This window comes from Loxodonta africana, chromosome 2 (genome assembly GCF_030014295.1).
Source record: "Loxodonta africana isolate mLoxAfr1 chromosome 2, mLoxAfr1.hap2, whole genome shotgun sequence".
NCBI classification, from domain to species: domain Eukaryota; kingdom Metazoa; phylum Chordata; class Mammalia; order Proboscidea; family Elephantidae; genus Loxodonta; species Loxodonta africana.
This window is the reverse complement of record NC_087343.1, coordinates 196,810,572-196,838,056: the sequence shown is the minus strand read 5'-3', so window position 1 is coordinate 196,838,056 and position 27,485 is coordinate 196,810,572. Positions and strand designations below refer to the sequence as shown.

The 27,485-nt window shown below is 37.6% G+C and overlaps 1 protein-coding gene across 8 annotated transcripts in view; it reads right to left on the bottom strand.

Annotated features, from left to right (window-relative positions):
* NSD1 (nuclear receptor binding SET domain protein 1) overlaps positions 1-27,485 on the bottom strand; it is a 209,389-nt gene that overhangs the window by 106,558 nt on the left and 75,346 nt on the right. For all 8 annotated transcript variants that reach the window (XM_023551797.2, XM_023551818.2, XM_003404684.4 and 5 more), the window contains one exon: positions 13,457-13,592. In XM_023551797.2, the coding sequence (XP_023407565.1) occupies positions 13,457-13,592 (136 nt within the window). The remainder of the gene's footprint in view (positions 1-13,456; positions 13,593-27,485) is intronic.

Genomic DNA, 27,485 nt, shown 5'->3' with positions numbered 1-27,485 from the left:
AAAACTACCAGGCTAGAGAAGAAATTAAGGGCAGATAAAGAAATTCACAGAATCCAATGAGAACGAAAACACAACCTACCAGAACCTTTGAGACACGGCAAAAGCAGTGCTCAGAGGTCAACTTATTATCAATAAACGCACACATCCAAAAAGACAACAGGCTAAGATCGAAACATTAACCCTACAACTCGAACAAGTAAAAAGAAAGCAGCAAAAGAAGGCCTTGGGCACCAAAAGAAACCAAATAATAAAAATTAGAGCAGAATTAAATGAAGCAGAAAAACAATTCAAAGAATTAACAAGACCAAAACCTGGTTCTCTGAAAAAAATCAACAAAATCGATAAACCATTGGCCAAACTGACAGAAGAGAAACAGGACAGGAAGCAAATAACCCCAATAAGAAATGAAATGGGCAATATCACTACAGACCCAACGAAACGAAAAGAATCATAAGAGAATACTAAGAAAACCTGTACTCTAACAAATTTGAAAATCTAGAGGAAATGGACAAAATTCTAGAAACACACCTACCTAAACTAACACAAAAGTAGAACAACTAAATAAACCTATAATAAAAGAAAAGATTAAAAGGGTAATTTTAAAACTCCCAACAAAAAAAAAGCCCAGGCCCTGACAGTTTCACTGGAGAATTCTACCAAACATTCAGAGAAGTGTTAACACCACTACTAGTAAAGGTATTTCAGAGCACAGAAAAGGATGAAATATTCCCAAACTCATTCTATGAAGCCAGCATATCCCTGATACAAAAACCAGGTAAGGACACCATAAAAAAAGAAAATTACAGACCAACATCCCCCATGAACACAGATGCAAAAATCCTCAACAAAATTCTAGCCAATAGAATTCAACATATCGAAAAAACAATTCACCATGACCAAGTGGAATTCATAACAGGTATGCAGGAATGGTTCAACAGTAGGAAAACCGTCAATGTAATCCATCACTTAAACAAAACAAAATACAAGAACCACATGATCTTATCAGCGGATGCAGAAAAGGCATCTGACAAAGTTCAACATACATTCATGATTAAAAAAAAAAACTCTCAGCAAAATACAAATAGAAGGGAAATTCCTCAACATAATAAATGACATTTATACAAAGCCAACAGCCAACATCATCCTAAATGGTGAGACTGAAAGCATTCCGTTTGAGAACGGGAACTAGACAAGGATGCCCTTTTTCAGCACTGAGCAATTAGGCTAGAAAAAAAGAAAAAGAAAAAATGGGCATCCAAATTGGTAACAAAGAGGTTAAAGTATCTCAATTTGCACATAATACGATCTTATACACAGAAAACTCTAAAGAATCCTCAAGAAAACTAACGGAACTAACAGAAGAGTACGGCAAAGCAACAGGATACGAGATAAATATGCAAAAATCAGTCGATTCCTCTACACCAACAAAGAAAACTTTGAAGAGGAAATCACCAAATCAATACCATTTACAATAGCCCCCAAGAAGATAAAATTCTTAGGAATAAATCTTACCAGAGACATAAAAGACCTATACAAAGAAAACTACAAGACACTACTGCAAGAAACCAAAAGAGAGCTACACAAGTGGAGAAACATACCTTGGTTGTGGATAGGAAGACTCAACATTGTGAAAATGTCTATTCTACCCAAAGTGATCTACAGATACAATGCAATCCCGATCCAAATTCCAACGGCTTTTTTAATGAGATGGAGAAACAAATCACCAACTTCATATAAAAAGGGAAGACGCCCCAGATAAGCAAAGATTACTGAAGAACAAAGTGGGAAGCCTCACACTACCTGATTTTGGAATCTATTATACTGCCACAATAGTCAGAACACCCTGGTACTGGTAAAATGACATATACATTGACCATTGGAGGAGAATTGGGAATCAAAACATAAATTCATCCACCTATGAGCGGCTGATATTGACAAAGGCCCAAAGTCCATTAATTGGGGAAAAGACGGTCTCTTTAACAAATGATGCTGGCATAACTGGATATCCATCTACAAAAAAAATGAAACAAGACCCAAGCCTCACACCACATACAAAAGGTTAACTCGAAATGGATCAAAGGCCTAAATATAAAATCTAAAATGATAAAGATCATGGAAGAAAAAATAGAACCAACGCTAGGAGCCCTGATACATGGCATAAACAGAATACAAAACATCACTAACAATGTACGAACAACAGAAGGAAACTAGACAACTGGGAGCTCCTAAAAATCAAATACTTATGCTCATCAAAAGGCTTCATCAAAAGAGTAAAATGACAACCTACACACTGGGAAAAAAACCTTTGGCTACAACAAATCCGATCAGCGTCTAATCTCTAAAAATCTACAAGATACTGCAAAACCTCAGCAACAAAAAGACAAATAACCCAATTAAAAAATGGGCAAAGGATATGAACGGGCACGTCACTGAAGAGGACAGATACATGAGGAAATGCTCACGGCCATTAGCCATTAGAGAAATGCAAATCAAAACTATGAGATTCCATCTCATTCCAACAAGGCTGGCATTAATCCAACAAAATAATAAATGTGGGAGAGGTTGTAGAGAGACTGGAACACTTACATACTGCTGGTGGGGATGTAAAATGGTACAACCACTTTGGAAATTGATTTGGTACTTCCTTTAAAGACCAGAAATAGAACTACCATACGATCCAGCAGTCCCACTCCTTGGAATATATCCCAGAGAAATAAGAGACTTTACACAAACAGATACAGCCACACCATGCTCACTGTGGCACTGTCTACAATAGCAAAAAGATGGAAGCAACCATGGTGCCCATCAACGGATGAATTGATAAATAAATTATGGTGTATTCACACAATGGAATAAATACTACGTATTGATAAAGAACAATGATGAATCCATGAAAGATTTCGTAACATGGAGGAATCTGGAAGGCATTATCCTGAGTGAAATTAGTCACCAAAGGACAAATATTGTATGAGACCACTATTACAAAAACTCAAGAAAAGATTTAAACACAGAAGAAAACATTCTTTGATGGTTACGAGGGTGGAGAGGGAGAGGGGGGCATTCACTAGATAGATAGTAGCCAAGAATTATCTTAAGTGAAGGGAAGGACAATACAGGGGAAGTCAACACAACTGGACTAAACCAAAAGCTAAGAAGTTTCCTGAATACAACCAAACATTTCGAGGGACAGAGCAGTATGGGCGGGGGTCTGGAGACCATGGTTTCAGGGGACTTCTAGGTCATGTGGCATAACAAAGTGTATTAAGAAAATATTCTGCATCCCACTTTGCTGAGCGGTGTCTGGGGCCTTAAAAGGTATCACACGGCCATCTAAGATGCATCAATTGGTCCCAATCCACCTGGAGCAAAGGAGAACGAAGAACACCAAAGACACAAGGAAATAGGAGCCTAAGAGAAAGAATGAACCACATATGCCAGAGATTCCATCAGCATGAGACAGGAAGTACCAGACGTTGCCTGGCTACCACCAAGCATCGCTGTGACAGGGACCACAACAGAGAGTCCCTGAAGGAGCAGGAGAAAAATGAGGTACAGGATTCAAATTCTAGTAAAAAGAACACAGTTAATGGTCTGACTGAGACTGGAGGGGCCCCAGAAGACATGGCTCCCAGATTCTCTGTTAGCCCAGAACTGAAACCATTCCTAAAGCCAACTCTTCGAAGATGAGACTTGACTATAAGACATAAAATGATACTCAAGAAGAGACTAAATGGGCAGCTCGTTTCCAGGAGCAAGATGAGAAGGCAAAAAGGGACAGGAGCTGGTTGGATGAACATGGGAAATTCAGGGTGGAAAGGAGTGTGCTGTCACATTTTAGGGAGAGCAACTAGGGTCACATAACAATGTGTGCATAAATCTTTGTATGAGAAATTAACTTGAGCTGTAAACTTTAACTTAAAGAACAATTAAAAAAAATAAATAAATGAGTGGAACATCTGAAAGTGGAGAATATGACTCCTGGTTATGAAGGGAAGATAACAGGTGCCACAGAAGAGAAAAAGTTATAGGTAGGGTTCTTAGGACAATGCTGTTATTGTGTACCAACAAGTCGATTCTGCTCATAGCGACCCTATAGGACAAGGCAGGACTGTCCTATTGAGTTTCCAAGGCTTTGCAGAAGCAGACCACATCTTTCTCCGACTGAGTCGCTGGTGGGTTCAAACCACTGACCTTTCAGTTAGCAGCTGAGTACTTAACCACTGTGTCCCTAGGACCCTTCTCATGGCAATAAAATATTAAGTATACTGAGGTATTAGTTCCTTTTAGACCTACAGATGTCCCCGGGTGATGCAAATAGTTAAGGGAGAGGCTGGTAACAGAAACATTTGCGGTTCGAGTCCACCCAGAGGCAGCTCAGAAGAAAAGCCTGATGATCTACTTCAGAAAACTCAGTCACGGAAAACCCTATGGAGCACAATTCTATTCTGACACACATGAGGTCCCCATAAGTCCAAATCGACTCAAGGACGACTGGTTTTAAGTGTTTTTTTTGTCCTATAGAGAGCCACACTAACTCCTTGCTCTAATAAACCAGGTTAAGAAGAATCTTTTTAAAAACTATTACCGAAAAATGCTGAAGTAGACTTAATACACAAATTTAGTTTTGCTCTCCTCTGTAACCCCACTAAAACAACAGTAAAGGCATTTTTTAAAAAGGAAAAAGCAAAAAGGACAAAAAGTACAGGATAAGAAACAACAATAAAAATTTGAGCAGACTGAGAGATACAGTGATAAGAGCCAAACCCAAGAGAGTTGAATCATAAGCCAGCAAGAAAAAGCTGAGAAGAAACATGACTTACACCCCAGACTGCCACACACCCCAGCAGGAGAAGTATATGAAAGCAAGTCTAAAAGCAAGATAGGCTAAAAGTCTGTTGAAGATGAATTTATAGCACTTCTAGGTAAAGATGGAGAACTGAGCAAATATGTTGAAATTCACTCCCTCTCCTAATCCACTAAGGCTTTAAAAACAAGTTAAAGAGATTTTAAACCCATAAAAACGGGGAAAACAATAGAGAAGGGCTAAGCATGAATTACATAGCTAAACAGGTATGCTGCAAAATTTTGGAAAATGGAAAGCAAATGGGTAAGTGTTATGGTAACTAATTAGAGCCAAGAATGCCAAATTCTAAGTCATCAGTGAGCAAATCCAAGAACCAACCATATCTGCACACCACAGCATCTGCAAAAGGCTCAGGAGTTGGCAGCACCCGGTACCTTCAGAGTTTGGAAGGATAAAATAGGGAGGATCAACTGAAAGCTGTCAAGCAGCACTGAAAACTTAAATTTCCTCCTCCTTGCCATACCCCAAACCACCAAATTATTGTCTCCACTCCTCCTCCACTGTTAAGTTGACTAGAGATTTGTCTACTACAGGGTGTAGAACAGAAGTCTCTAGACTGAGCAACATGGTGCAGTCAAGGAATGTAACAGTATCAAAAGCAGAGGGAATTCATGTGTCAATTTTTTAAATTAACTAATTGATTTAGAATAAAGAAAATCTACTGAACAGGTTTTAAAAAAAAAAAAGAACAAAGGGAGTGAATGAACCGATTACTAAAACCACCTAATCACCTTCCTGCACTGAATTTCCCAAACATTGACAGCCAATCTCTTAATCTCTAGGCAGGAGACTAAGACTCTTCTCTCAGAAATCTCATCAAGTGAAGAAAAAAAAAAAAAAAATGGAGAAGATACTAACAAGGGGTTGGGGGAAGGACACCTCACTGTTCAAAGAAATTAAAGGTGGGTAAGTTCCACACATTCAGAAGTGCCAATATGCTTTTTAGTCCCTCTCTCATCTTGAACAAACATCTGAGGAAAGCCTCAAACACAAAAGATAGAGAACAAGTGTGAAGAAAAAAAGAACATGGAACAAACTATGTAGAGAACATTTCAAAAAAGCTATCATCGATATCCTCAGAAACGAGAGGATACTGCATTCATAAAACAAGATGCGAGGAACAAAAAGAAAGTCATGAAAATTAAAAACATAACAACAGAAATGCAGAACTGAAAAAAGACTCAAAAGACAAAACTGAGAAAACTTCATACGAAGTAGAGCAAAACAACAAAAATGCAGCAAAAGAACAAAGAAAATGAAAAATGACGAAGTACAGTGCAGAAAGGTCAATTTCTGAAAATAAGAACAGTGGAAAGAAAATAATCAATGAAATAATTCAAGAAAATACTCCCAAACTGAAGAAACTAAATTTGTAGATCAAAAGAGCCCACTTTAAGTACCCAATACAATAATGAAAACAGACTAACAGCAAAGTATATCCTTGTGAACTCTAGGGACAAAAAGAAAAATCTGCAAGATCTCAGAGAAAGAAGGAAAAAAAACCCACAAAGGATCAAGAACCAGAACGATTTCAGGCTTAACAGCAACTCTGGAAACTAGAAGACAATAGAGCAATACCCTCAAAATTCTGAGCAACAATGATTTCTAGCCTAGCATTTTATACCAACCAAAACATCAAACAAGTATGGGAAGAGAATAAAGATATTTTCATATAATGCAGCCAAACTACTAAACCAGTATGGGAAGAGAATAAATATAGTTTCAGACAACGCAAGGTGTCAAAAAATTACCTCCCATACTTTCTTTCTCAGAAAACTATTGAAGGATTTGCTCTACATTCAAAACGTATGAGTAAAACAGAAACAAGAAGGACACAGAATCTAATACAAGAGAAAGCTGAAGGGAAGTCCCTAGATGACAGTTGTTCACTAGGCAGAGAAAGCAACTAGGGCAGATTAGCGGAGAATGTAAGAGTGGTGATACAAACAGTTTGCTATCAACTACTAACCTAAAGCTTGGTGGTTCAAACTCGCCCAGTGGTGCTGCGAAGGAAAGGCCTGGTGATCTGCTTCCATTAAGATTACAGACCAAAAAAACCCCATGAAGCCGTTCTACTCTGTAAAAGATGTCACCATGAGTCAGAATCAACTCAATGGCACAAGGTTTGGATTTGGGTTAGGTTAGATTTCTTCGAAATGATGAAAATGACAAAATATCAGCTATATCAGACCATGTGGAGAATATGAAAAATGAACTGGCATACTTTGAATTAGTAAGACGAACTAAGAATCTTCCCTCTTTACTTACACACACACACACACACACAAAATTAGAGAAAAAAGAGAAGGTTGTGAAAGGCAAAGTAAGCAGTAGGACACTAGAGGGTTCAGCTGTGTAGAGCGTTAACATAATAATATACATACTGAATTCCTAATCAAAATTACAATTATAACTCTAATAGGGAAGAGAGAAGGGTACCGGGGGCAGGGTGGGAGGCAGGACCCAATGAAGGGAAGAAAAATGACTAAACCCCAAATTTCAATGTGTCAAATAATCTAGAAGGATGGAATTTTGAGATACAGAAATATATTTTAAAAAATCCAGCTAAGAGCTGAAGGTGTTTGCAGGGAGGGGTGCAGCAATGTACTGTTTTTCCTAACAAGATTTGCAGAATTAACCACTTAATTTTTTAAACTATATGTACTGTATCTGATAAAAGTAAATGACTTTAAAAGAAAATCTGAAATATGTGGCTTAGCTAACAATAAACATGATCATCACAATAATATGAACATTGCACTGTAATTCTGGATGTTTACACTGCTATCAATTAATAATTAGTGAAAAATAATAACTGGGGAAAATTTAAGTATATATGGGTGCTGACTGTACTACTCTGTAACTTTTGTGTAGTTTCAAAACATTCAAAATAAAAAGCTGGACGGGAGAGATTACACTGCTATGAAGGAGCCAGGCATTAACAGTGGTCAGAGTTTCAGCATGGCGGGGAACAGGAGCACTCTGACAACAGTCATTCAACATTTCCTATGGACAAGTGGGCAATGTCAATAGCAAGACTGGTGATGCCATCAGGTTATTGCCTACGATGGGGCAGAAAAAGGAAAACAGAAAACTGGAGAGTAACTACTGAGAGTGACTACTAAGACCATTTTTCCAGAACTCGGCTGACTGCAACTTGCCAGAAACCACAGTGAAAAGAAAACAAAAATAAATCATGCATAACACACAGAGAAAATGAAAAAAAGTTAAGTAATATGAAATAACTAGCTATAAGGTAAAACAGATCCATTTTAATGTGTTTTATCATTTCTCCAGTAAGGAGCTCATCCTTTCTGGGCAGCTCTCTTGAATTTTATAGTTTTAACCTTTTATAGCAGGAAAAAACATGGTATCTTCCTGCCAGTAATGGCACTTGCTATCTGGTGTGACTCGGAACAAACTGGCCAGATAGGAATTCCAAGTATCCATACAAGTAATGAGTATCCTCACCAATTTCCTTTGTTCACTAGAGGGGTGTTCCTACTCCCATGGAGGTCAATTCCTCTACCTGTGATGTGAATCCCATCCACACATTCCCTTATCAGAAATCACATATTATGATCCCATCTTTCATCCCATATTACCCCTGTCTTCAGCCTTTCCCTATCTCCAGGGTTCTTGCCATCAGCACTAACTGCATGATCATTCTCACTTTTTTTTTTTGGCTTTAACAAAGAGAAATCTATTCTCTCACAGTCTAGGAGGCTAGAAGTCTGAATGCAGGATGCCAGCTCCAGAGGGAAGCTTTCTCTCTCTGTGGGCTCTGGGGGAAGGTCCTTGTCACCCATCTTCCCCAGCTGAGGGGCTCCTCAGCTCTGGGACCTGGGGTCCAAAGGATGCACTATTCTCCTGGCTCTTGTTTCTTGGTGGTATGAGGTTCCCCTTTCTGCTTGCTTCTCTTGTTTATATCTCAAAAGAGACTGACTCAAGACAAAACCTAATCTTGTAGACTGAGTCCTGCCTCATTAACGTAACTAACTGCTGCTAATCCCAGGTCATTAACATCACAGAGGTATGATTTACAACATAAAGGAAAATCACATCAGATGACAAAATAGCGGACAATCACATAATACTGGGAATCATAGCCTAGCCAATTTAATCCATGACAGGTGGTGTCTCTGTTTCTCTTAGTTGTTTGTATCTTGGAGGAGTTTCATTACCGCTTTTCTAAAACTTAAAAAGGAGCCACGGTTCTCTCAACGGTATCTGCCTTCCACTCAGGAGAAAAGAACTAGCTTTCTGAATGCTTAGTACGTGCTGGTGAATTATCTATACTGTCTCCTTCAATCCTTCCCATGGTTATTTGAGGTAAGCATTATAATTCCTATGTTTCTGATGAGGAAACTGAATTTAGAAGCCTTAAATAACTTGCTCACAGTATGGCAGCAAGTAAGTGGCAGTTCCTGATTTGAACCCAGGTGGCATCTCATGCCAAAGTTCACCTCTCGTCTTTTTTTTCTTTTTTATTGTGCTTTAAGTTAAAGTTTACATATCAAGTCAGTCTCTCATACAAAAATTTATATACACCTTGCTAGGAAACCCTGGTGGCGTAGTGGTTAAGAGCTACAGCTGCTAACCAAAGGGTCAGCAGTTCGAATCTGCCAGGCGTTCCTTGGAAACAGGCAGTTCTACTCTGTCCTATAGGGTCACTATGAGTCGGTATCAACTCAACAGCACTAGGTTCTGGTTATGTACTCCTAGTTGATCTCCCCCTAATGAGACCACACACGCCTTCTCTCCACACTGTATTCCCCGTGTCCATTCAGGCAGCTTCTGCCCACTCTGCCTTCTCTCATTCCCACTTTTAAAAATCCTTCTGATACATGAGGAAATGGCTCAAGATCATTAGCCATTAGAGAAATGCAAATCAAAACTACATTGAGATACTATCTCATCTGAACAATGCAGGCATTAATCAAAAAAACACAAAATAATAAATGTTGGAGAGGTTGTGGAAAGACTGGAACACTTATACTCTGCTGGTGGGAATGTAAAATGGTACAACCACTTTGGAAATCGATTTGGCACTTCCTTAAAAAGCTAAAAATAGAACTACCATACAATCCAGCAATCCCACTCCTTGGAATATATCCTAGAGATGTGAGAGCTCTCACACGAACAAGATATATGCACACCCATGTTCATCACTGCACTGCTTACAACAGCAAAAAGATGGAAGCAACCAGGGTGCACATCAACGGATGAATAAACAATAATGAATAAACAAACTATGGTATTTTCACACAATGGAATACTACTCAATGATAAAAAATAACAATGAATCTGTGAAATATCTCATAAACTTGGAGGAATCTGGAAGGCATTATGCTGAGTGAAATTAGTCACAAAAGGACAAATATTGTATGAGACCACTGTTGTAAGAACTCAAGAAAAGTTTTAAACACAGAACATTCTTTGATGGTTATGAGGGTGAGAAGGGAGGTAGAGGGGTATTCACTAGATAGTAGACAAGAATTATTTTAGGTGAAGGGAAGAACAACACACAATACAGGGGAAGTCAGCAAAACTGGACTAAATCAAAAGCTAAGAAGTTTCCTGAATATAACCAAACACTCTGAGGGACAGAGTAGCAGGGGCGGGGGTCTGAGGACCATGGTTTCAGGAGACATCTAGGTCATGTGGCATAACAAAGTGTATTAAGAAAATGTTCTGCATCCCACTTTGGTGAGCGGCATCTGGGGTCTTAAACACTAGCAAGTGGCCATCTAATGTGCATCACTTGGTCTCAACCCGCCTGGGGCAAAGAAGAATGAAGAACATCAAAGACACAAGGAAAATAGGAGCCCAAGAGACAGAAAGGGCCACCTAAGCCTGAGACTCCATCAGCCTGAGACTGGAAGAACTAGACGGTGCCCAGCTACCACCAATGACTGCCGTGACAGGGAAAACAACAGAGAATCCCTGATGCAGCAGGAGAAAAGTGGGATGCAAACCTCAAATTCTAGTAAAAAGACCAGACTTAATGGTCTGACTGAGACGGGAGGGATTCCAGAGGTCACGGCCCTGGAACTCTGATAGCCCAAAACTAAAACCATTCCCGAAGCCAACTCTTCAGGCAACGATTAGACTGGACTATAAGACATAAAATGATACTGGCAAGGAGTGTGCTTGTTACCTCAAGTAGACACATGAGACTATGTGGGCCTCTCCTGTCTGGAACTGAGATGAGAAGGCAGAGGGGGACAGAAGCTGGTTAAATAGACAGTGGAAATAAGGGTGGAGAGGAGGAGTGTGCTTAGGAAAAGCAACTAGGGTCACATAACAATGCGTATATAAGTTTTTGTATAAGAAACTGACTTGAATTGTAAGCTTTCACACAAAGCACAATTAAAAAAATATACATATATGTACACACTTCTCTTACATGGGATTTTATGCACATCCATTCATAAAGAACAATTTATGTTAAAAAAAAAAAAATCCTTCTGAACCCCATAACCTCTTTATCTGTGGCATTCCCTTTTATCCACCTGTCTCCATTTCCTCAACTCACTCTTATCCAACTTCTGCCACAACAATACCACAAAAAAAGGTCACCATGATTGCCATTTCTCATACCTGATGGACCATATTATTTGGTCTGTCATCAGTAGCACTCAACCAACTGGATCACATCTTCCCTAGTCACTAGATACTACATTCCCCTGGTTTTTCTTTTCCATTTCTACCTGATTCTTCTCCATCTCTTTAGCAAGCTCAGTCTCCTTCATACAGACCTCAGATGTTGGCTTTCTCAAAGGCACTTTTTTTCTCACTATATATTTTGCACCAAGGCCATCTCATCCATGTCATACTCAAGGTTCCAATTCATATCAATGAGCAGATGGCACCTCCAGGTTACAGATGTTCCAGTGTTCACCTAGTAAATGGCAACACTATCCAGCCAGTGGTGAAAGTAAAAAGATAGGAGCCATTCATAGATCTACAAACCTGGGCGTTAAACAACCTCAGAACTTCCTTCTTTACACCCCATTTTCTAATCCATTACCAAGCAATACTGATTTTATGTCCTCTGAGACTGTTCTCAGAAATCACATTTTCTGATTCCATCTTTCATCAGTCTCCCCTTATTTATTTGTGCCAATCCCCAATGCATTTTCCACAGTGCAGCCAGCGTCAACTTTTTTACGAGCACGTATCAGATCATGTCACTCCCTGCTCACAACGCTTTAATAGTATCCCATTTTTCTTATGATAAAATACAACATTTTTAATGAAATCCATAAAGCACTGCATAATTTGGCCCATATCTTCTTCCCCAGACTCATAGTGTGACATTCTCTATACCACTGTATGGGCTGCAGACCTCTCAGGGTCGGACCACATACTATTTTCTGTGCCTGGAACCATCTTCTCCTCCTTTCCCTAATTAACTCCTAACTCATCCTCTGAAGTTTCAGATCAATGATAACTTGATTAGAGAAGCCACCCCTGGACACTTTCCTCCCAAAGTCCAGGTTAGGCACCTCTGTTACACACACTTGTTGTTGTCAGGTGGCGTCGAGTCAGTTCCAATACTCAGAGCGGCCCTACGCCCAAGAGAACGAAAAACTGCCCAGTCCTGCACCATCCTCACAATTGTTGCTAAGCTTCAGCCCACTGCCGCAGCCACTGTGTCAATCCATCTCGTTGAGGGTATGGTCTTTGCAACACAAGATTAGAAACAGCCTAAATGTCCATCAACAGGGGACTGGTTATATAAAGCATAGCACATTTAAAAAGTGAAAAATTATGCAGCTGTAAAAATAAGGAAGTTTTCAACGCACATACATGGAAAAGCCTCCAAGAAGTGAAAAAACAAAGTCACAGAACAGTATCTATAGTATGCTACTTTCATTTTAAAATAATTAGGGAAAGGAGGGTGTGAATATATATTTGGACTTAAATAAAGAAAATCTGGAAAAACACATTAATAACAATTGGTTACTTATTACAAAGAAGGGTAGAGAGTGGAGCAGAACAGAGGAAAGGAGGGAGCATTTTAATTTTTTTGAATCTTGTAAATATATAACCTATTCAGAAACTGAATTACATATTTTAAAACTAGAATAAAATCACAAAACCATTTTAATAGAAAAAAGGGAGTGCAATATCAAATTTCAGCCCCTACTTTTACAGCTATTTTAAAGATAAGGTATCTGAAATTCAAATGGAAGAATTAAATAAGAAACAACCTACAGTAATTAAAGGAAAAACTCTAAATCAACACTTTAAAATTCAAAATAACTCATAAGCATTTAGTTATTTTAGCTTTAAAACTATCAAAAATTATATAAACCTAAAGATGTAAGGAGAAACATAATTGTACTAAGCCTAACATTTTTCTGGAGTCTACAGCTAGAATACTTGACATTTTTTTAATCATAAAGTAAAACAAATTCTTAAAAATAAAAACATAAAATGTTTATAACAATTCATTCATGAAATGCTGGAAAGATAAAATGGATTATTACTAAAGGCAACAAAAATTGGGCTATAGTAAAGGCAGCTGCAAGTCAATGTTTCAATACTGTATTTTATCATGTATAAATTAGGTGGAAGTATTACCTTTCATTTTTGAGTGTGTGTTAATCAACGGATCAGAACAAATCCTGCAGGGCCACCACGGACGTCTCTTGAATTTTGCCCAAATGAGATCTCCAACTTCATACTTCAGTGGCGTAGACTTTTTCTTGGGTTGACACTTTAGGCAGACAAAACAAGGGAAAATCAATGAGAATCAAAACCACTTGAAACAGTGTTATCATCTTTCTACTAGCCTTCTGAAAAAGCAGTGCCTTAAAAAATCTAGATGAAAACAGTCTGGCCTAACAACTACCAAAAAAACTAAGTTACCTTTCCTGTATACAGTAGTAGCCTTGCATATAGTACCAAAACAAAACAAAAAAACGAACTCGTTGCTGTCGAGTCAATTCTGACTCATAGCGACCCTAACGGGACTGCCCCATAGAGTTTCCAAAGAGCCCTTGTAGATTTGAACTGCCAACTTTTCGGTTAGCAGCCATAGCACTTAGCCACGGATACAGTCCCAGTGCCAGTGCCGTCGACAGTAGTAGCTCTTAATTTCTACTCATATTACAGAAGCAGTTTATCTAATTTGGGGGGAAAAATATTAAGCCATTTTGATTTATGAAGAGCTAGAGAATAAAATCACGGATAAACAGATTCATCGCAGGAAAATGACATCATTGCCCTAGTACCTGGATCACATCATAAGAATAAAAGGAAAAAAAAAAGACAAGAATGAGGAAGCTACATAAAGAATTTTTAACAATGTCAACACACTGTGGTCTCTTCTGCTTGTGATATTCTACATACTTCTCAAAAAAAGATATTTTTATTAGTTAAGGGACAATAATGGCTCTAATGTAATGATCCTGAAAGCCATATACAAGAATCTAGCAGTGTCAATGTAATGAACCTAGACTTCTCCCAGGATGCACAAGGAAGATGCATCCAGAACATTGCACCATAGAACTCCATGGGTCACTGTTCACACAGAATGTAATATGAATGAAGATTCTTAGAACCGAATCTTTTTCCAAAAGTAATACGCCTAATTGATTTGTGATGGAAATGCTTCCATCTCAGGTCTAAACTTGTGTGCATGCCTTTAGGGCCCACACTCAATAAATGGTATAATCTCCTGGCTTGAGTAGGCCTGAGGTGCTCACCTGGTGTGCCACGAATGAGTTGCTAGTGTGCTGAAGTAGGGATTCCCTCAATTTTCTGGGCAACCAAAAGAAACAGCTAGAGACTTGACTTAAAAGCAACCTCCTCTAATTACACTTTCGTTGTTGTTAGGTGCCGACAAGTCAATTCTAACTCATGGCAACCCCATGTGTTACAAAGTAGAACTGCCCCACAGGGTTTTCTTGACTGCAGAACCACTGGGTGGATTATTAACCTTTCTTGTTAACAGCCTGATTCTTAACCATTGTATCACCAGGGCTTACCCTAGAAGGTCATATAAATATTTTCATTTTCTGTAAGCACCATGTCTTGAAAAAGGCATATGAACTCCTTCTTAGGCTCAATCTTCCTTTCTTAGTGCCTAAAAAAGTAGCCACCTGGAATAGAGCTAGCGTTCAATGAAGAATTTGCTGAACTAACTCACTGAAATCATTCAAATAAATGATGAATGATATCCTATCTCAAGAATACTAAAGAAGGACAGAGCTCAATTAGATGATTAGTAAGTTACCATTCGTCTTTAAGACACCTCTTTCAGATGAAAGTAAGCTAAGTATCACAGAATGCCCACTGAAAACATTATGATTAGTTCTTCATTTATATAGAGCTGTCTAGGAGCAAGACACAAACTACAGCTTATTAAATAAAAGCCCCAAAGAGCTAGTTTTGCCTGTTGTCAGTTAGTAAATTATCAGAAAGAATGATTCCAAAGCCAGTTGGCTTTGAAACTTTAAAAGCAAGATACTAAGGCCCAAAGGGAAAACAAATCTTTTTATTGGCCTGTATTAAAAAGTACAATCTGAGTAGGTTCTCGTAAACTTCTGATATAATTTGATTTGCGATCATTTAAATATAAAGTATTTGGCAATCACTGTTAAATATGAAGCTTGCTTGTTTATTCAAGCCCTAAATGACTTTAAATACAGTAACTAACATTTACTTGATGGCTATTATGTGCCAGGCAGTGTCTCTTTTAATCCTATTAAGGTAAATACTGTATTATTATCCCTACTTTACTATATGTTACCATCATATGAGTTCCTGGGTAGCACAAATAATTAAAAGGTGGGCTATTAACTGAAAGGTTGGCAGTTGGAACCCACCCAGAGGTGTCTTAAAAGAAAGACCTGGCAAGCTACTTCCAAAGATCACAGCCAATGAAAACCCTATGGAGCACAATTCTACTCTGAAACACGTGGGGTTACAGTAAGTCAAAATTGACTCCACGGCAACTGGTTTGGTTTTTTGGTTACAATCATATAGTTAGTAAGTGGCAGACCCAAGACTGAAACTGGGGCATCCCAACTCCAGAATGCAAACTCTTAACTACTACCTTACAATACCAATAACAATAAAACCCCAGGATTATTACATGCTTTATGACAAATTCAGCCATAATCAATCTATGACACAGTGTTGGTTCTATCTTTCCCTCATATTGCCTCCGAAAAGAACCACACTGCATTATCAGGAAGTATAGCCATAAAACAATAGAGGAGAAAGAACATGAGTGGTAGCAGGAAAGAAAAAAGCCAAGATTCACACAACCAAGGAAAACAGTAATATGAATTCTATCTTCTGATTCCATTACTAATCGTGTCATCTTAAACAAATCTGTTAATTCAGCCTCGGTTTCCGAAGCCATGAGACAGGAAAAGTAACACCTGCTCTACCATGAACCAGCAAGGTGAAAATAACTACTAATCCATTCCCATATTTTAACCTGAAGAAAATAATTCAAATAACAACCGTAGAAAAAAACATTTAACCCAGTTATTAAAATAAAAAGTTAATATCCAATAACAGAACTGCTAAACAAATTATGCTAGAATAATTAAATACGCAAAGTGCATGTACAGCCATGTGATACTGAAAATGCAATACATAGTGACACATACAATATAACAACTATTTAGAAACTGTGCCAAAACTGTAATAATGATTCTAAAAAAAAAGTCATTGAGAAACACAAATAAAAGTTTAATTAAGTTGATAATACTACAGATGAAGATTTTTAAAAACTTAAAACATTTATTTTCTCCTTACTACCTTGATATTTACACCACAATGACCGAATAATATATGCAAACCTATTGAGAAAAAAATGTCTGTACAAACATATATTGTTAGTGCTATTATTTATGGACAATATCCAAATCCCATTGACCTGGATATATAGTTAGACACACATCAGAATTCCAGAACAAAGACAGGTCTCCAAACATGAAAATAGGTAAAATAAGAGCAAAGCTTCTCTTCAGGACAGCTAGAAAAATTCACCTTGGAAAGAAAGAAAACCAAAAAAAAAACAAACCCGTTGCCAGTGAGTTGATTCTGACTCATAGCGATCCTATAAGACAGAGTAGAACTGCCTCCTAGTTAATCTTTATGGAAGCAGACTGCCACATCTTTCTCCTGTAGAGTCCCACGTGGGTTTGAACCACTGAAAGGTTAGTAACTGCGCACTTAACCATTACGCCACCAGGGCTCCTTTAGAAACTAATAAGACTACCAAATAACTTCCATTTTTAAATCCATAATTCAGCTATACATAAACTTAGTAAACATCAAGTTACAAAGCTCAGCAAGAGACCCAAAAATTAAGTAACAGTTCCTGACCCAAAGACACTTAGGATATCCGGGAAGACTTGACTGATGAAGTGGCACCTGAGCTCAGTCTGGCATGAGGATGACTTCCAAACGTTTTTCCTAGTCTCTATACATCCCATAAGAAGTACTAAATATACTGGTGCCAAGCATTTTTACATACGTTATCATGTTTAAAATTCACAGCACTATAATGTAGCGTTATCTTCACTTTATAAATATAGAAATACAGGCTCAGAGAGGTTAAGTCTCAATTAGAAAGACTGGGATTTAAGCCACATCTTATTACAGGTAGTCCCCGACTAACAATGTATTTGAGTTAACAACGAACTGCACTTACAACCGTCTATCTTTTTGGTACATCTTATCGTTAGTAGCATACTGCTAACCAAAAGGTTGGCAGTTCCAATCCACCGGCTGCTCCTTGGAAACCCTGTGGGGCAGTTCTACTCTGTCCCGTAGGGTTGCTATGAGTCGGAACCAACTTCACAGAAACAGGTTTAGTTTTTGGGTTTAGGGGCTGCTGGAGACGGGATTATTGGGAGTTATTGCTGAAGGGTACTGAGATTCTGTTTGGAGTGATGTAAAACTTTTGGAAATGGATGGTGATAACAGCACAAATGGTAAATAGTTAATGTCACTAAATTGTACACTTAAAATGATTAATGGCAGACTTTTATATGTATATTTTACCACAATAAACTAAAAACAGGGAAGTCATCTCAGGTCTGAGATATGAAAAGCAAAGAAAGTAGCAAATGTTCAAAATGAATACTGTGTTCAAAATAATTTTTTTTTAATAATACCCCATTTCAGAAAGGGGTAAATGAGGTTAAAATGGTTCTAAGTTCTATGTATTGTCAGGAAGGAAGGTAGAGGTAATTTTAAATCCTGAAAAGTTAGGCAGGTCTAATGTAATTTCCAAGGTAGCCTTTAAATGAATAGAAATCAAATATGTAACTTCCAAACAAGAATGGGAAGGGAGAGGAATAAAAGAAACAAAAAAAATTTTTTTTAAGTTCAAAAGACAACAGTAAAGGAGAAAAAAGAAATAAACAAGACAAACACCATAAATTAACATGGTAAATGTAAACCCAAATATATCAATACTTAAATATAAATGGTCTAAACATTACAGCTCATTTCACCAAGAAGAAAATTTTTATAAATTTCTACCTCTAATAGCCTCAAAGTATAAAAATAAAAAAGTGATAGAGCTACAAGGAGAAATAAAATTATAATAATGGTGGGAGATAATACCTCTCAGTAACTGAGAATAAACAAAGAAAAAAAAATCACTAAGGGTTTAAAAATTTTGGACATCATAAATAACAAACCTGGCCTAATGGATAATATACATAAACTACTATACTCTGTTATCTGTGGGGTACACATACTTTTAATTTTAAACACAGGGAATATTTACAAAAATTGGCCACATACTGGGCCATAAAGTGCATCGCAAGCAATGTGAAAGTACTGAAATCATTTGGAACATATTCTCTAACCACAATGTAACTATACTAGCAATTAATTACAAAAGCATAACTAAGTTATCTCCATATGTTTAGAAACTAACAAGTATATACTTACAAATAATCCTTAGTTCAAAGAGAAAATCATAATGAAAATCAAATATTTTCAACTGAATGATAACATACTACATCAAAGATCATAAGGAAGGAATATATCCTGGCATTTTTCAAGGAATAGAAAGAAAGTATAGCTAAAACTGAGCAAGTAAGAGGACAAGAGGAAAGGAGGTCACAGAGACGATTCAGGGAAAAGGGGATGCCAAGTAAAGTCTTATATGCCCTTTTACACTAAGTGAGAAGACTGTGAAGGGTTTATGTCTCGAACAACCCTGTTTGCCAAAAACAAAGACGACTTGAAGCACTTACTGATGAAGGTCAGAGACTACAATCTTCAGTATGCATTGTGCCTGAATGTGAAGAAAATGAAAATCCTCACAGCTAGACCAATAAACATCATCATGATAAATGAAGAAATATTTGAAGTCGTCAACTATTTCATCAATGTCCATGAAATTGGCAGTCAAAAAAAAAAAAAAAATCAAACAATATTACCTTGGGCAAATTTACTGCAAAAGATCTCTTTAAAGTCTTGAAATCAAAGGTGTCACCTTGATGACTAAGGTGCACCTGACTCAAGCCATATAATCTTTTCAATCACCTCATAAGCATGCGAAAGCTGGACAATGACAAAGGAAGACCAAAAAATGATGCATCTGAATTGTGGTGTTGGTGAAAAACAAATAAGTCTTTGAAGAAAGAGAACCAAAATGGTCCTTAGAAGCAAGGAGGATGGCAAGATTTTGGCTCACTTACTATGGACACATCATCAGGGAAGTCCAATCACTAGAAAAGGGCACCAAGCTTGTTAAAGAAGATGGTCATTGACAATGAGGGAAATTCTCAATGAGATGACAGACCAACAATCATGAAGATGGCACAAGACCGAGCAGTATTTCATTCTATTAAACATAAGCTTGTCATATGTCAACATGACTCAATGAAAACTAACAATAACAAACATGTTTTAAAAGGATCACTCTTGGCACAATACTGAAAACAGCCTTAAGGGAGACAGGTGGATGTGGGGAAACCAGTTAGAAAGTTATTGCAATAATAATCCAGGTAAGATGTAACAATTACATGGGCCAGCCTGCAACTGATGAAGAGGGTGAGAAGTAGGTAGAACCAATGAGATTTGCTGAAAGATTGGATATGAGTTCTACAGAAAGAGAAATCAAGGACCACTCCGAGGTTTTATACCTTAGCTACTGGGAGGATGGGGGCTGTAATTTATGAAAAAGCAGCAGCAGGTTTTAGGAAGAAATACCTAGAATTTGGTTTTGAATATAAAATTCCTATTTCACAACCTAGTGAAAATGCCAAGAAAGCCATTGTATACAATTCTGGAGTTTTGGGAAGAGATCCAGGCTGGAGGTAAGAATTTGAGAGTCACCAGTGAACAGATCATCAAGAGAGTGGATAAAGAAGTCTGAGGGCTAAGCCTTGGCGCATAAAAACATGTAAAGATTCTTTTGAAACTCTGCTGGAATTATTCGATCAAAAGACTCCTCAGTTCTCTTCACAGTCTCTATAGAAGAAGAAAAAAAAGCTTAACTCTTGAAAATGACTTACCACTATGGTTTAATCAATTTTAGTACAGTCTTTTGGAAGCAATGTGGCAATACCTTTTGACGCACTACTCACACTCCTGGGATTCTATCCAAAGAAATAATCCAAAAGACAGAAAGACTAAAGGCTATAAGCATTTGTGCCGCATCTTTAAACGTAATAACAAAACTGGAAGAAAAAACTAATTGGAAGTACAGGAAGATGGTTAAGCAGTTATTAAACAGTCATTAAAAACTACAATGAGAAGCCAAAAGAATATGTTACAAAGAAGAAGAAAATAAACCCACCTTAAACGATGCTATGACTACCATTAAAAAAAAAAAAAAGTGTATAGAAAAAAACATGCAAATTTTAATTGTTAGGGACAGAACTCTGGGGATATTTTTTTTCTTTTTAAACTTTCTTTAATGGTGCGATTATTTTATGCAATTGGGTAAAAAGACATAAGGAAGTAAAACCTGCCAAACAGCGTTTTAAACTTCCCCTATTGCTCCTCTAGTCACCTTAGAATATAACGTTTTAGTAACACTAAAAAACCTTGGAAAGTGGTAAGCAGTGATTATTGTTAAAGTGTGAAAACTACGTAAGGTTCCCTTTCCCTAAATTATTTTTTTACGGTAAGCACTTATTTCAAGAAAAAAATGTATTCTATTTAAGGACTTATAAATGTGCTGAGTGGCATATAACTGTGCCAGGCTCAACAGAATAGACCGCTGGAACAACATGTCTTCAGAGAGCTGACAGTCTATTTAGAAGAGAGAAAAGAGCAAAGTAAAATACTACAGCCACTAAGGTGCAGCAGTGGGAGTGTTGGGGAAAGAAAGTCATTAGCTTTATATCATTAGTAACAAATTTCTCAGAACAAACTTCAAGAAATAATGACAGGTAAGAATAGCTGGATCATTTTCATGAAATAAAAAAGGATATAACCTAGTTGGAGTCCTGGTGGCACAGTGGTTAAGAACGTGGCTACTAACCAAAAAGTCAGCAGTTCGAATCCACCAGCCAGCCACTCCTTGGAAACCATATAGGGCAGTTCTACTACGTCCTATAGGGTCACTATGAGCCGGAACTGACACAACACCAATGACTTCAGTTTTTTTTGGTTTTACAACCTACTTATAAAACCTCGTATTTCATTACTCTCCACCTCAAAGTTCACACCCTGTTGCCCGTAAATTTCCCCTTATACCTCAGGCTATTTATCCTTCCATCCTCCCCCTCTCTCTCTGGAATGCCCTTCTTTCTCCCTGGCCCCTTCAAGAAGCCTTCCTTCTATGTCTTGGCTGCACCAAGTGCCCATCCACTATACTCAAAAACTCTATGCCTATCTCTAGCTCACCGTAATGTTGTATTCACAATTTATGTTTACCTACTCCACCAGTCTCTAAATTTCATGAGGATGGGGTATCATTCATTTTTGTATCCCTAGATATGGAGTATCTGGAACAAAATACATGTTTAATAATTTTGTTGTTGCTTTTTCAATTGAACTGAAATAGGTTACAATGAGCCATTTCCTTAGCAACGAAGTAATCTGCCTATTTCACCATCTGTCAAAACTTACAGGCCCTTAACCCAGAAAACCCTCATTTGTCTTCAAAAGGTAAGTGATTTATTTTAAACACACTTGTATTTAATTAAATGTCTTTACTTTAAAGTTGGGCAGCTATCAGTTTCTATTCCCAGACTTTCTGGTTTGGGAATTGGCAGTACCACTAAACCAGGCAGATCTATTACTCTGGGATAGGGCTAGCACATTAGAATTTAGTTGCAGGTTATTAAATTTTAAAACTGGAACTCTCTAAAAAATCTTCAGATTACCAGTTAGTCTCCCAGATACCAGATTTTGGAAAGAGAGTGTGCTCTGGCTAGTCAAAACAAATATACCAGGACAATGGAAGTCTCTCTCCTCATGGGGGCATGAGTTGTAGTTAGTCTAGGCAGACATTGAGTATACAAAAAATTTGTTTTTTTTTTTTGAAAAGCTAGGGAGTAACCCTAGATTATGGTAAGGGTTACAGACCAATCTTCCTGTCTGAAACCTCTCTCAGCTCTAACATCAACCTTTTCCAGCACAAGTGAAAATGGAAACCCACTTCTAATGTTTTACTCCTGTAGCCTGTATTTGAGAAACACCCCCAGCTATTTTCAATCTAAGCACTCATTAATCAAGCACTAAATGTGCAAAATCATTCTAGGGTCCCCAACCCTCCTCAAAGACAGACCAAAAGGGTGGGAATGGGAGACCCTGTAAACCCAGTCTCACGACATTTCACTAATGTAGGGATTGAAGAGGAATTAAAGTGCATTTCAACCAAATCACACACTGAGCAAAAAATCGTTAAGTAAATGGACTGAAGAAAGTATACAGCAGCGACATTTGGACACAAAATGCTGAACACTTAACATGCGTTAATTATCTAAGGACCACAGAGCACCCTTCAAGAATATGGCCAGGAAGTTATTTTTCTCCATACTATGGATGAGAAAATTAAGGCAAAAATTAAGTCATTTGCCCAGGTTCATAAAACTCATATCTAAATAGCAATGCAGTGATTCAAACGAGGTCTGACTCCAGTGAAAACGCTTTTTTCATTATACCAATCTAATTCCCAACAGGTTACAAATTTTTCAGATCTGATAAAACAATTTTCTTTACATAAGAATTCTATACAAACGGATTTTCCACAGTATTATTTAAATATAACTCACATTTCCCAAACTTTCTGGAAATCCAAATATTCCCCAGGTTAAGGACAACTAAGTTAAAAGGTCTGTTCATACAAGCAGAGCCAATGAAACTATCCTCCTGCAGCTGCCAACACATTTTCTAGTTTGTCAGCAGTCTTTATATGAGCCAAGGAAGGCACTGACTAAAACACAGCACAGTTTAAGTGATACTTCAAATGAGCCTCAGTCTTATCAGTTTTAAAATGGCCACAAAATGGAGATACTCTAAATGTTAGACAGGGACTTGTTTAAATAAACTATAGAACATTTATACACTGCAATGGTATACAGAAATGTTATACACACATGTAAATATTAAGTGAAAAACGCAGGTTACAAAAAATATTGTATAGTAGGTGGAAACAGCCATAAAGAGAAATGAGGTCCTGATATATACCACAACATGGATGAACCTCAAAAGCATTATGCTGAGTGAAATAAATCAGTAACAAAGGTAGATATTGTATGATACCACTTCTAAGGAATAGAATAGACAAGGATATGGAGACCAAAGTTTACTAGTGGTTACCAGAGGTGGGCAGGAGAGAGGAGGAAAAGCGGGACTCGTTGCTTAGGGGACAATGAGCTTCTGTTAAGGATGATGCAAAAATCTGCAAACAGATTCTGATGATGGTTGGACAACATGATGAATGTAATTAATACCACTAAACAGTACATATAAAAAATGTTAAAATGGCAAATATTTTGTTACATATATTTACCAAAACAGAAAAACCCACAAATACAGGATTGAAGCTATAATTACTATTAATATTTTTATGAAACTGAATGCAATTGTTTACATTTACTCAAGAGAAAATTCATAATGCAAGAAAATTAAGTCTAAAATTCTCAAATATAGCAATAAAAAAATCTTACATTAAAAACTTGTGTAATGGCATAACATAAGTGGATCCTTAGGTGAACATTTTTCAAGTTTCTTAAAAAGAAAAATGAGTCTAGCTAAAAGCAAAAAAAAAAAAAACCCAAAGAATGTATGAGCCCAAATTTTATAAAGATATACATTTTCATATGCAAATATGCAGAGGGGAAAATACGGAAGGTTAGAGGTCACAATGATAATAGCTGGATCTCTGGGTACTGCCAAGTGATTTTTTGGTTTGTAAAATGATCATGTATTACTTGCATAATTTCTAGGTAGGTTTTTTTAAACTGACAAAAAATTCACCATGTTAACAATTTTAAAGTGTACCATTTAGTGGTTTTTAGAACCTCTTGCACAATGTTTTTAGGTAAATTTTAACATACATTTTCTTCACAGGGCAAAATAAAACATACATAGAGAAACACAACTAGCGATCATGAGAAGTTCCCTAGGAATAGTGAAAAAAGTGCACCAAAGAAAGCAGCACTATCATCCTCTGAATTATCTTCCAAGAATCTGAAAACGCCTTGTTTCTGTGCCTCACTTTCCTCATCTGTAAATGAGGGTAGTAACAACACCTACTTCATAGGGCTGTTGGAAGCACTGAATAAGTTATAAAACACGAGTAGCTGAGGATATGTAAGCACTGTAGTGTTGTTAGCTTGTATTTTTTCAAAACCTTGAAATTAGAAGTCTGCTCTTCCTCCTCTATTCAAGCCTGAATCGACCCCAAGCAGCAACTTTCAAAGTTTCTATTTATTTTTTATCTTAATTAGTACTGCAAGGCAATACAGCATAAAAAGAATAGACTTACAAGTACAGTGTAAAAAGCATCCGGTTAAAAGCATAGGCTGAGGTCACGCCTCATGAAGTTATTATAAAGTGCCTGACACGTAGTAACAACTCAAAAAACAGCTGCTGTAAACATTACTCACTACATTTCTTTGTAAATGTACATTATTTCAATTACATTAAGAATTAATATGACACTATGGACACTTTATCCCCATTTAACACTATGTTTACCAAAAAAAGTTTCAAATTACAACAATCAACCTAAAAATAATTTTTAAATAAAAACAATTTAAATGAATGCTTCCCTGTCCATCCACTTTATGAAGCAAGAAACACTTGTGATATCCTGGTAGATCATCACAGAAAACTAGACCAGCTGTGAAACATCTGCTTCTAGCAGGGAAGATTCTCCAAGAATAACTCATTTCTTATTTCTACCATGAAATAGTTTAACAGTCCTAATTAGTTCTCCCCTCTACTTCCCACCCCCTGCTTACACCCCATACACACACTCTAAGGTCTCTCGATCCGTCCAAAAGCTAGCACAACTGCAGTGCTGTTACTATCCCTCGTATAAGCCTCTGATGCCTTCCTCTTAGTCAATCACTCAAGTACATACCACTGATCCAAGCAGTATTCAAGGCCCTCCAGAAACAGACCTCAATCTGCCTACTCTGCCTTATTTCCAACATACTCTTTTCTATACCTTAAACTCTAACCAGGGTATACTTTTCATTACACACCTCCTCCTACACATTCCTCCTGCCCTAGGGAGGAGTCAATTTCCATTCATAGTGATCTTATCTGACAGAATAGAACTGCCCCATAGGGTTTCCCAGGCTATAATCTTTACAGCAACAGATAACTACCAGGTCTTTGCTCCTGAGGAGCCACTGGTGGATTCGAACTTTCGGTTAGCAGCCAAGCACTTAACCATTGTGCCACCAGGGCTCCTTCAGGGTGCTCTACACCTTCGTTAAACCATGTCTGCCTTTCCATCCTTCCTTTAAGACCCAGGTTAAACAAACCCTTCCCATCTCAATTAACCTACTTCCACAGCATCTTGCCCTTTTAACAGTGCTGACTGCTATCCTGCATGCTAATCACTTCAGAGATGCACCTATTATTGCTACCATGGACTTGGTTTGGATCATTTTTATTAAGGAACCTATAACAACTCACAATAAGAATACAGACACAGAGTCAAAACAACAGTATGAAACCCAAAAATCGTTTAGAGATCATTTCCTTTTATTTTAGGCCAGCTGAAGTCTAACAACAAGACTTACAATTTATTATAACTTATTAAAAAATGAATTTCTTCTCTGAGGGACAAACTATTCCCAAACAAGGCATATGAAAGGCAAAGGGGCTAAATAACTTTATCCAAGACTACAGGACAAGCGGAGTCCCTGGATAGTGCAAAGGGTTAACACGCTCAGTTGCTAACTGAAAGGTTGATGGTTCAAGTCCACTCAGTGGCACCTCTGAAGAAAAGCCTGGTAATCCACTTTCAAAATGCCATTGAAAACCCTATGAAGGTGGGGGCGGGGCCAAGATGGCGGACTAGGTGGACGCTACCGCGGATCCCTCTTGCAACAAAGACTCGGAAAAACAAGTGAATCGATCACATACATAACAATCTATGAACCCTGAACAACAAACACAGATTTAGAGATGGAGAAAAAAACAAATACGGAGAGGCAGCGATTGTTTTCAGAGCCTGGAGCCAGCGTACCAGTCAGCGGATTTTCTGGAAAAACTAGTTTCCCAGTGATGGCTCGGAGACAGCAGTCCATATCAAACCACATAAAGAAGCAGACCATGACAGCTTCTCCAACCCCACAAACAAAAGAATCAAAATCTTTCCCAAATGAAGATACAATCCTGGAATTATCAGATACAGAATATAAAAAACTAATTTACAGAATGCTTCAAGGCATCACAAACGAAACAAGGCAAACTGCAGAAAAAGCCAAGGAACACACTGATAAAACTGTTGAAGAACCCAAAAAGATTATTCAAGAACATAGTGGAAAAATTAATAAGTTGCAAGAATCCATAGAGAGACAGCATGTAGAAATCCAAAAGATTAACAATAAAATTACAGAATTAGACAACGCAATAGGAAGTCAGAGGAGCAGACTCGAGCAATTAGAATGAAGACTGGGACTTCTGGAGGACCAGGGAATCAACACCAACATAGCTGAAAAAAAATCAGATAAAAGAATTTAAAAAAATGAAGAAACCCTAAGAATCATGTGGGACTCTATCAAGAAGGATAACTTGGGGGTGACTGGAGTCCCAGAACAGGGAGGAGGGACAGAAAACACAGAGAAAATAGTTGAAGAACTCCTGACATCATGAAAGACGAAAGGATATCTATCCAAGATGCTCATCGAACCCCATTTAAGATTGATCCAAAAAGAAAAAACCAAGACATATTATCATCAAACTCGTCAAAACCAAAGATAAACAGAAAATTTTAAAAGCAGCCAGGGAGAAAAGAAAGGTTTCCTTCAAGGGAGAATCAATAAGAATAAGTTCAGACTACTCAGCAGAAACCAGGCAGGCAAGAAGGGAATGGGACGACATATACAGAGCACTGAAGGAGAAAAACTGCCAGCCAAGGATCATATATCCAGCAAAACTCTCTGAAATATGAAGGCGAAATTAAGATATTTACAGATAAATACAA